This window comes from Anomaloglossus baeobatrachus, chromosome 11 (assembly GCF_048569485.1).
Source record: "Anomaloglossus baeobatrachus isolate aAnoBae1 chromosome 11, aAnoBae1.hap1, whole genome shotgun sequence".
Taxonomy (NCBI): domain Eukaryota; kingdom Metazoa; phylum Chordata; class Amphibia; order Anura; family Aromobatidae; genus Anomaloglossus; species Anomaloglossus baeobatrachus.
This window is the reverse complement of record NC_134363.1, coordinates 148,686,988-148,698,137: the sequence shown is the minus strand read 5'-3', so window position 1 is coordinate 148,698,137 and position 11,150 is coordinate 148,686,988. Positions and strand designations below refer to the sequence as shown.

General features: G+C 42.6%; 1 protein-coding gene across 1 annotated transcript; it reads left to right on the top strand.

Annotated features, from left to right (window-relative positions):
* The first annotated feature begins 2,317 nt into the window (after positions 1-2,317).
* Positions 2,318-3,307, top strand: LOC142255879 (olfactory receptor class A-like protein 4). The gene has a single exon (XM_075327327.1). The coding sequence runs from the start codon at positions 2,318-2,320 to the stop codon at positions 3,305-3,307; it is 990 nt and encodes a 329-aa protein (XP_075183442.1).
* Positions 3,308-11,150: the final 7,843 nt, after the last annotated feature.

Sequence of the window (11,150 nt, the reverse complement as noted above, 5' to 3'; positions counted from 1 at the left end):
CATAGATAGATAGATAGAGGGATAGATAGAGGGATAGATAGATACATAGATAGATAGATAGAGGGATAGATAGATGGATAGATAGATAGAGGGATAGATAAATAGATGGATAGATAGATAGATAGATAGAGGGATAGATAGATAAATATATAGCTATTAAAAGGATAAATAGAAAATAGACATAGGTAATGAATGGTTACATAGATTAGTATATATTGAATACATTGAAATTGAATAGATAGATCCATTAATATAGAGAGAAATTGATAAGGAAAATAGGGAAATATCTGATCAAATTGCTGACTGTGTCTCTTCCCATATTATATTCTTATTAGTACATATACAGTATGTACACTATATTGTTTTTCAATTATTTTTATATAAATTTCAATTTAAGAGTGAAAATACTTTATTTACAAGGAAGGGTAAGGGGGGAAATACGGTAGGTACAAATTAACAGGGAGAAGTACTCTATTGTACATTTCTCTGTCTTAGGTCCTCTGCGGATTTATCACGGATTTACCGCAGAAAATGTGTCTAACATTGCTGCAGAATATGCGTCTAACATTGCTGCAGAATATGCGTCTAACATTGCTGCAGTCATTCCCCAGCAAATCCTATGGGTTTTAAAAAATGCTGTGCGCACACTGCGTTTTTTTTATACCCACGGATTTCCTCGCGGATTTTAGCTGCGGAATTAATGAGCATGTCACTTCATTTCCGCAGGTACCTGCGGTTTTTGCCATAGATAATAGTAAAAACCGCGGGTATCAACTTGCAGAAAATCCATGGTAAATCCGCGGTAAATCCACGGCAAATCGCAAGCACGGTTTTATCGCGTTTTTTACCGCGGGTGTGGGATTCTTTCAGAGGGTCAGTTTTTTTCTTAAGAAAAAGGCACTTTCTAGTCTGCACATAGCCTTTTAGAGGATATGTTTGTAAGAATACCCCTCAGCAGAGTCTTGCTGTTTGGCTATTCTGGAGTTTCCCATGTAAAGACTCCCCGACTCAAGGACAATACTGACCTGGTTATCAGTGTGAGAACAGGGGATGTTGATTTATCCACCATGAAATCGTCCTTGAGTTTATTAAAACTGATTTCTGTTTGTGCTTTGGTAAATTGGCCAGTGGTTTTCAGTAGTTTATAAGAAGGTTCTTCGGCTGAAAAATGTCCAGAAAATCCCCTTAAAGTCCAGTTTGGAGGACAGATGTCTTCTTCAATGCAGGATGACTCCATGGACATGTCTTAATGTTGCTCTCTTTAATATTTCTTATTTATGTAACTTTACTTCTAATTATACTTTTTAATCTACTTTACTACATGAGAATAAAGGACGCTCTACACGCTGCGATCTCGCTAGCGAGATCGCTAGCGTGCGTACCCGCCCCCATCGGTTGTGCGTCACGGGCAAATCGCTGCCCGTGGCGCACAACATCGCTCGGACCCGTCACACTACTTACCTGCCTAGCAAGGTTGCTGTGACCGATGAACCGCCTCCTTTCTAAGGGGGCGGTTCGTTCGGCGTCACAGCGACGTCACTAAGCGGCCGCCCAATAGAAGCGGAGGGGCGGAGATGAGCGGGACGTAACATCCCGCCCACCTGCTTCCTTCCTCATTGCTGGCAGCCGCAGGTAAGGTAAGGTTCCTCGTTCCTGCGGTGTCATACGTAGTGATGTGTGCTGCCGCAGGAACGACGAACAACATCATACCTGTAGCAGCAACGATATTTGGGAACTGGACAGCATGTCAACGAGCAACGATAAAGTGAGTATTTTTGCTCGTTAGCGGTCGGTCGTACGTGTCACACGCAACGACGTCGCTAACGATGCCGGATGTGCGTCACGAATTCCGTGACCCCAACGACATCTCGTTAGTGATGTCGTTGCGTATAAAGCGGCCTTTAGACATGTTGGACAATTTCCATGTCAAGATGAAAAGGAGAAAGCATATATCTTGAAAATTAGATAGTGATGGATGAATAGACAGATATTATCCGTTGTGGAGTAGATCTATTCAGTAGCTATGAGAAATCCATCTATAACACTTTTGTAACTTATGAGCTGCACTCGTTGATCACCAGGAATAGGTGGAACCAGTAGGTTTTACCCTACTGGCATAGAACACAAAAAGAAGCAGATATTAAGGTGAAGAGTGTTGAACACTGATCTAGTTGATATTGAACATGCATTTTTTCAAATAATTGACAAATTCCAGATTTTCCTACTTTGCATTTAACATATACTTTCTTCTTGGGTTTTGTCATAATTTCCGCTGATATTAGGAACTTTGGACAACATCACATTGCAGAAAAGTAAGATGCCCTTGCCATCTACCGACTTGGCTTTTTATGGTTTGTTGGTGGCTTCTGGAATACTGGGTAACACATTGGTCCTTATGACTGTAATCAGCAATGCTCTGGATAATAAGGGAATGCCGGCTTCTGACCTGATATTGTCCCACCTTACAGTTGTTCTCCTACTACTCTCCATCTTAAGGAACGTTTTGGTTGTCACTTTCCAGAACGGTATGGACATATTTTTCTCGCGCACCTTGTGCAAAGTGTTCATGTTTGTTTGGACTTTGCTGAGGTCCATGAGCGTTTGGGGAACATTTTCAATCAGCGTTTTCCATTATTTAAGCATCAAAAACCATTATGTAAATATAAGAAGAAATATCTTCTGGACCACAGTGAAAGTTCTGGCCATAATGTGGATATCTAATTGTTTGTTTTGCATACCTGCTTTGTTGTACACAGACCGTATTCAAGCCAATGCCACCTTTTCGGTGCAGTTGATAGGCACCAGCACTAAACCTGTCCTTGGCTGCGTATGGAATTTCCCTACTCCTTATGTCAACCTTGTCTTTGTCACCTCATCGTTAGTCATTCATGAAGTTATACCAGTCATTCTTATGGCAATTACTAATATAAGCAGCCTATATACTCTACAACAGCACTCTAAAACCATAGCGGCACAGAAAACCATCAAACGCGTGGCCTCAGAGCGCAAAGCCGCCTTGGTTATTTTAACACTGGTCATTCTCTTCGTCCTCTGCTGGGGATCCAATATTGTGGCAACCAACTTCTACAACTTTACCAGAGGCTCATTCTCCACATCATTCCTGTTGACCATTGCTAATTTCGGAGCCTACATCTTCATGGGCTTCAGCCCTCTGGTGCTACTCATCGGGCATAGCAAGCTGAGAAGGAAACTGGTTTATTTACTTTTGAAGCAATGGAAACGCCAAGTCAATCCAACAGGGAACTCGCCCAAGAGTAGTAGTAACGTTGCTGTTGTTAACTTTTAAGACCTGTGTTAACCTATGTATCTTTAAACTCCCTACTTAGGGTAACTGGAAGGTCCTGGGTTGCAAATTAAAATCTTTAACTGGACCTTCAACATTATTTTTAACACTGGTCTACTTGTATTATATGTATTATATTATATTATATATATATTATATGTAATTGTAAATGAGACAGATAGACCTTTTGATCCACCTGAGACTCTACGACCAACTAAGACATTTGTACCAATAGTTACACCAATGTTGGCAACTAGCATTTCCTTTCTAAAAAAAAGGGGGAGCAGACTGGTTGGATTTTACCTATTTCTTCTATTGTTTCCTTCCACATACGTAGCTCTAGATACTATTTCCTATGTTGTTTCCTTCATCATAAGTAGCTCTAGATATCTTACAGACCCGATATCCTCTTGTTTCCGCTAAATAACTGGTCAGTTGTCATGAGGTGACAGAAAGGAGGGGGGGGGGACTTCCGGGGAGCCCCTACGCTAGTCCTCAGACTAAGCATACCCTAGGCTTTCCTTCTACCCAGAGGTAAGCATAAAGGTAGGGAGGTCTGGGCCCCCAACATCTCCCTATCTCCTGTCCTTGTCCCTGATGGTAAGAACCCCCTCCACAATGCACCACCCATGGGGAAGGGCAAGAACAGAAGTAAAGAACCCTACCAACAAATAATGTCTGACAGGGTAGCAACAAACACGCATACCTAAGACCAATACCAGGGAACTACAAAAGGTGTACGGGTAGGGGTATTTAAGGAAAGGAGAATGTAACAAAACAGGCTACTATAACACACCCAAACAGCAGGCTGCAGCAGCAACAGACATGTCACAGCTCCAGGCCTACCTCCAGACTGATCTGAATAACCGACACCCTCTGCTGGGAGCAGAGGGTATATATCCAGACCGGAAGTGGTACTCAGAGAAAAGACCTGGGCAGAGTTAATGAGCTTGCAGCTAGCAAGGAAAACAGACATTAACCCTGCTACTGCCAAAAGAAAAACACATTAAATGTGTATGGCCTCTAATGAAAAACAAGAGTCCAGCCTGTCACTAATCTCAAGAAGAGAAGACCACGACACCAATCAAGTCAAGTGGACATTAAAAGGTTCCTTAAGGAATTTTCAGAAAATTGTTTATTGTTTAATTAAATAACTGGTGGAAACTTCAATTCCCAGTACACAAGGGTTTTCATTCCAATGGTCTTCACCAAGACCACAAGTGGTGGTGATTTATCCATCAGTTATCTGAACTTGCTGCTAATCAGGAAGAGCAGCAATCAGGTTTCTAAATGAATGGAATGGCATAGCTTTTGGAATCAGTGGAGACTACTGGAGTGGCATCGATTCTTTTATAATGGTTTATTTACGCTAAGGAGTTTTGTAAAGTTATGTAAAACCTCATTTAAGGTTGTTGTCCAACAAATAAAGTCCATTTTAATCAATAGATCTTGGAATGTTCATAAGTTATGCAATTAGATGTGTTTCCAAAGATTTTTCCTATGCTAAGATAATCTTATAAATGTATCCCTGCTATGTATTGCATTATTTGCTTTATTCAGTCATGTAGAGGTGTTCCAGCTCACTGTTGCACATACACAGCTCCTGCCAGGTTAAAAAAGCATAGGTGAATAGACTGATGACACTGCACAGTCTCTCAGCTGCTTATTTGTGTGAGGGAATACATTTCCATGCCTGTTTTATCACAGGAGGGAGTGTTTCTGCCATTCACCAGCCTTGTGAGCTTATGATAAATCAAGTCAGTGACATAAGAGATCAATTACTACCACTACTACTACTGCCATTGACTTGATTCATGGTGAGCTCACAGGACTGGGGTGACATGACAGAAACATTGACTCCTGTGATGAAAAAAACAGACAGGAAAATGTCTTCTTTCACACAAATGAGCAGCTAAGAGTCCTGGCAGTGTCTTCCGTGTATCCACTTATGTTTATTCATTTAGCCAGGAGCTGTATATACACAGCCATGAGCTGTAACTGTTCTACATGCTTGAACACAGTAAATAACCCATTTGAGGCTATGCTCACTGAATGTAGTGAGGGATAATCACTTGGCTGTTAGATTAAGGCACACAGCAACAGTTTTCTATTTAAACAGTCAAGTTGGTTTATTCACACACATAAACCAGCATCGCAGCAACTGAATAAAGGTCATCCTGTGGCTACAAAGTAACACAAACAGGGTATATGACATACAGTCTGTTTCATTCCGCTGGTACACCCGCATGGCTCCGTATACAATCCTCACAGCAGTATCCCAGTGGAGGTATAGCATTGTCCACTTACTGACCCCAGTCAATATACAAACCCCTTTTGTGAGGTTATCTTTTCTGGAGCTTGAGCATGGCTACAATGGACACTTAGGAAGACTGCCTCACTGGGATCACCAACCAGGAACTGTAACTTGCACCACACACTGACTCCTGCCAGTCCAGATCCTCAGAAGGATTCCAGCTTCCTAAGCACAGAGCGACCACAGGCTCCATACACACCTGACCTCCTAGCCAGTGTGTCTTCAGGGAAGTCTGCAGCCGGCTCTAAACCCAAATGGACTCCTCACATGGTGTCTCCAGGAAGTAAATAGCTTTCAAGCACACAGAGAGCATGTGACCAAACAAACAATCTCATATATCAGACCAGACACACCCATGGGTGGAGGTAAGTGAATAGCCAGAACCGCCCAGCATGCTGACAGTTCGTACACCTGGCCCATAATATATTTAACAAGACTTCTGGAACTACAAGTGTCAGAGTAAACATTCCAGGTTTACATCGCAGAGGACCTCCGCCACCGCGATTCATAGTGGCCACTTACAATATAGGTGGTCACTACCTCACACCCTGTACATAGCAGGGGCAGATTTATGAGATGATCTCAACACAGGGGTATTTTTTTAAACACATCCAATTGGAATGTATTAATATTTCAAGATCTATTAAACAAAATGTACTTTGTTTGAGGGACAACCCCCCTTAAGATAAATGGGAATTATAGTGGTCCTTTGTGTTTTGTCAGAGATTCTATAACTGCATACTATACTATTCTTGCTGTCAAAAGTGATTAACCGCATGATGGAGGCACTGACTAGCAGTGTGAACATTGTCTTACCCGGATTCAGATTCTATAACCGGGTGGGGGGGGTGTACGACTCGGCCCACCACAGACCTGCAGACTGTATTATATATTTTGACTGTTTCACTGTGTAATTGTATTGTATTCTGTAAAGTGGCCACAAGATGGCCACGGGGTGCTCAGCTGCTTCCCTGGTGCTGTTAGGTAGTAATCGGTTAGTGGGGTGGAGCAATAAGGAAACCCCAGGAAGCAAAGTGCAGGAGAATCCCCGAGAGTGAGAAGGATAACACACCTGTGTCAGGTGTGAAGTGAAGCCCCAATTAGAGTAGATTACTAGACCCTATTGGTCAATCCTGGCCCAGTGGACACGTGGGATCCTGGAACCGGAGGATTATGTTTAAGTATGCCACCTGTGGGGTATAGTCCAGCCGGTTGGGAAGGAGACTGTTCCCCTGCTGCTGTTGCCCAACAAACCCCCCTGGCAGCTGAAGGTCAGTTGCTCCCTCTGGAGTAGGGTAGGTATAGTGCTGGCCAGAAGCAGGAGTCCGAGGAAGAGTATGCTGTGGACCCTTTCAGGCAGAATGCAAGTCCCTGTGGGTAGGATTAAGGGGTTCAGGAGATTGAATGATCTAGACTCTGCACGTTTGACGCTAGCCAGGGGGATGAGGGGCCTGGGAGAGCCTGAAGGTACCTGGGTGCCAGGGAAGCACCCGGCTGCCAAAGTATACCGTGTAACAATAGATGTGGAGATAAAAAGGAACCCCTGTGGGACCAATGTCGGTGCCCTGAAAGGCTATAGATATGGTATTGGATTGACGGTGAAGAACCCAGAATCAAGTAAAGTTATGTTAGAAATGAACAACTTCTACATGTGTCAGTTACTGTGTCTGCGAGAGAGTGGAACGCAGAGTGCAAGGCACAGAAACCTCTTTTCCATTGGAGGAGAGACTGGGAGGCATGGGGTTAACCACCGGCTGTGCTGCGGCCTGATAACCCCTGAGCGTACGGCCACTACTGCCTGCCAGCCTGGCTCCAACAACCCTTTAGTCAAAAGAAATGGACTAGTTGCATTATATACGATTTCCTCCAGTCGGCCTCAAAAAATTCTGAGCGGTTTGGTACTTTTGGTATGCAGATTTTTTTAAATATCATCATGGATATCATTTTTTAATTAATTCTGAATAAAAGACATCAAACAGTGTTTGCAGAGTGTATCTTGATTTATTATGAAACCCCTTCACATCTTCAAGATTGTCCAGAAGGAAATCGGGAAGCCAAAATGTCTCTCTACTCTGTTGCAGACTCATCTCGGTGGTCTGGAATGTCAGTCCCAAAATATTCACTGTTGTTCTGTTCCTTTTTATAGATCATTAGGTAGCACTTTGGGAAAAATACAGTTGACAAAACCCCGAGACAGCTGCTGAGAATAAAACTCATCTGAACGAGAGACTTGGAGGCGATGTCTGTGCTGACATAAGTGGGTATGAAAATGATCCAGGCCAGAATGACAGTGAGCATGGCCACCGTGATATCTCTCCCCATGTAATACTGGTCAACTGGTTTCTCCGCCATGAAAGAACATATGAAAGAAAGTAAAACCAGGAGACCATTGTAGGCAAACATCAAGCCGAACTGTAGCAACGGCTCGTATTTACAGCTCACATAAATAGACAAGGAACTGACATCCAGAGCGGCCACCTTTACCGAAAGGAGCTGTGAAGACCTCACAAACATTGTGCAGAACAAGACTTGACCCAAAAAAGTGACAATTAAAATAATCCAACTCCCCGAGTGTATCAACCAGTAGAAGCATGACTTGTAGGACAAGGAGCAGAAAAGGAGCTGTATGGATTTCACCAGGATGGGACCCAGGAAGGTGGCAAAACTCAAAGAGAGTATCGGTTGCTGTAGAAGACACATCCAGTCTGCAGGTTCTCCTATGTAAAATAAGATTGATGCACACATACAGAACAGACCCAACAAAGTAATATACGACTGCAGGCCACCGGCAGCCATGTACAGAGGGGTATGGCGGTGCTGGAATATGAGCACAATGACTGCCAAAATAACCCACATGATGAGTCCCATGAACCCGAGCAGAGCGATAACAAAATAGTTTCCTCACGACAAGTAGAGGTACGTTGGACGTTGGCAACTTTTACTCCCAGATTTGGACCATTGACCGGTAGGGCAGGATGTACATTCTGGAAGAAGTAAAGATTAGTTAGCTTAGTATGATGAGGGTGGTACAAATATTAAATGATATCATTCTTGACATATCTTCTTTATTGACAGATGAGACCATCACAGTCTGATGTCTAAAGCAGATGCATTGTCCTACCTTCGCCACATATTCTCAGCTTTGATTTACTATAGCCAACTTGTGGTGGTGGCAACCCGGTTAGTCAATGTATGATCCTTTATTTAGCCTTGCAAAACGACCAAGGCCTGGCCAAACCAGACACGTGTTTCAAGGTCCGTGCCCCTCATCAGTGCTGAGCAAGGTTTGTCTGTATGAATGAAGTGTTGAACTTGATTGAGTTTTGAGGGAAAAACTGGCTCTCCTCTATGTTGATTGACAAGATGACTTTATCTTGAAGATCATATTGAATGGTATTGTGAACAGGAGTTCACCGGTAGAGGCCAACACAAAAATGAGTTCAACAAAGATGCCAGGAAAAAAATATAACCTACAAGGGTTACATGGCCATGTTTACTCTTTGTTGGGTATTCTTGGCTAAATGAGCACAAAACCATGTAAAATTTTGTCCACTAAAAACACTTTTCAAAAACTCTAAAGTCATGTCAAAGCTAGTTTCTGCATATTATTATTATTATTATTATTATTATTAATAATATTATTATTATATCATATTGTTACCCATAGGTAAAGAGGCCCACTGTTACATGCAAATTCAGGGTCAATTTTCGGGCTCTAATTTCCGATGGGTTATTGTCACAGGGTGTGATGGGATAACCAGGGACCGAGGCTCCTAAACTGGCCCTCAGGCTAGGGATCGCTAGTTGTCCCTAATCCCATAGATGCGTCTAATGGTGACGATGTCTGGGCCGCCTTCCTTGCCCTGCTTCTGCAGCCCTACAGATTGGAGCTTGTACAGGCCTGCATTACGGATCCTCACAGCAGACCCGACATTGTGTACTGTGATGGGGTTACTTACTCAGGATAGAAGTGTAATGGAGAAGAAATCGGGTATATGACATGTTATCACCAAGGAATCCGATGTTAATTATTTAATCTCTTTATTCTTTGTACAGGTCAACGCATTTCAGAGATCGCTGTCTCCTTCATCAGGACATCAAAGAACAGTATATGCTACTGTTCTTTGATTTCCTGATGAAGGAGACAGCAATCTCTGAAACGCGTTGACCTGTACAAAGAATAAAGAGATGACATAATTAACATCGGATTCCTTGGTGATAGTATGGCATATACCCGATTTCTTCTCCCTTACACTTCTATGCTTCCTCTCGGGGCTATGGCTGTTGCCATTTCTATACATGCATTCAGGGGTTGTGACTTTCACAACCGCAATAGGTGAGTGCATTTAATTCTAATTTCTGTTCCCTTACCAGGTAAGACCCTATTGCGCTTTTTGCTCCACAGTTTGTCTTCGGAGTGACTTACTCAGCTGCTGATTGAGGTAACAAAAGAATGGTTTCTGTTTAAACAGTCCAGATGGATTATTTGCAGATTCCATAAACTGCTCCAGAGAAAAACATAAAGCAAGACTTTCCAGCATAAAGTCACAAAACTTCACACATATATCTCGATGGGGTTCGCCCGCACAGGATGTCTCACCCAGATCCCACAGGAGGTGTTCCAACCTCCACACACTGACCATGTGTCAAACAAACAGACACCATTTTAAAAACATGAGACACACTTATGGGTGGAAGTATATGGATAGCCAGACCTGCTTGTCTCTCCTGTTATCTGTAAAACCTGTCCCTGGACATTCAGGTTTACACCACCTTTGTGATACATACCTTCCGACATCTTACAATACGTAACAAGAAGTCAACTTTAGCAAAAGAACAAAAGAAAAAAGTACAATAGCAACCTGTAGAGTTCACGTAGGTTCCCTCCGGACATGTAAGACACTCAAAGCAGCAACTTTTGAAATCTTTGACGACTTTGACTTGACCCTCGGAGCATTGCCTGGAGCAGGTGGACTCGGCAACCTGTCAATATATAAGCATCCAGATACTTGATCATCCCAGGCAAAAAAAAAATAAATCATAACCATAAGAAAATTAAGATTTAGAGTCCTGCTGCATCCAATGAATTAGGAAATGAGCTCCTATGGGGATACCCATCAGCCTGCAAGATTTAATCAAATCTGATCTTGCCAACGGTGGCCGTCCTCGGCAAAACTCACTTTTCAATGTAAATATTGAGATACGATGCAATAAATCTGAGCAGCTTTGGATGTTTTCTCACTGAATTCCTAGCATTAATATTTCAATAGGCTGAATAAATATATAATACAGGGATACCGTGATAAGACAAGCATTTGCTGTTTCTGTCATTTCTTTCCTGGTTTAATGCTGATTTCTGTTGCTGTGTTTTTGCATTATTGATTCTCGCAGGCAATGTTAGCTTACAGCACTACATTTAATTTAGATTGGTATTCTGCAGGTTACTGACTTCAACCTCTGACTGTTTTTGCAGCAGGAGGGAGCACATAACTACCGTACTGGTAGCACAGCACATATTCTGGACCATTAGCC

Bases quoted from the DNA above. Each gene is read 5' to 3' on its own strand.
- LOC142255879 (XM_075327327.1), top strand. From the start codon at position 2,318: ATGCCCTTGCCATCTACCGACTTGGCTTTTTATGGTTTGTTGGTGGCT.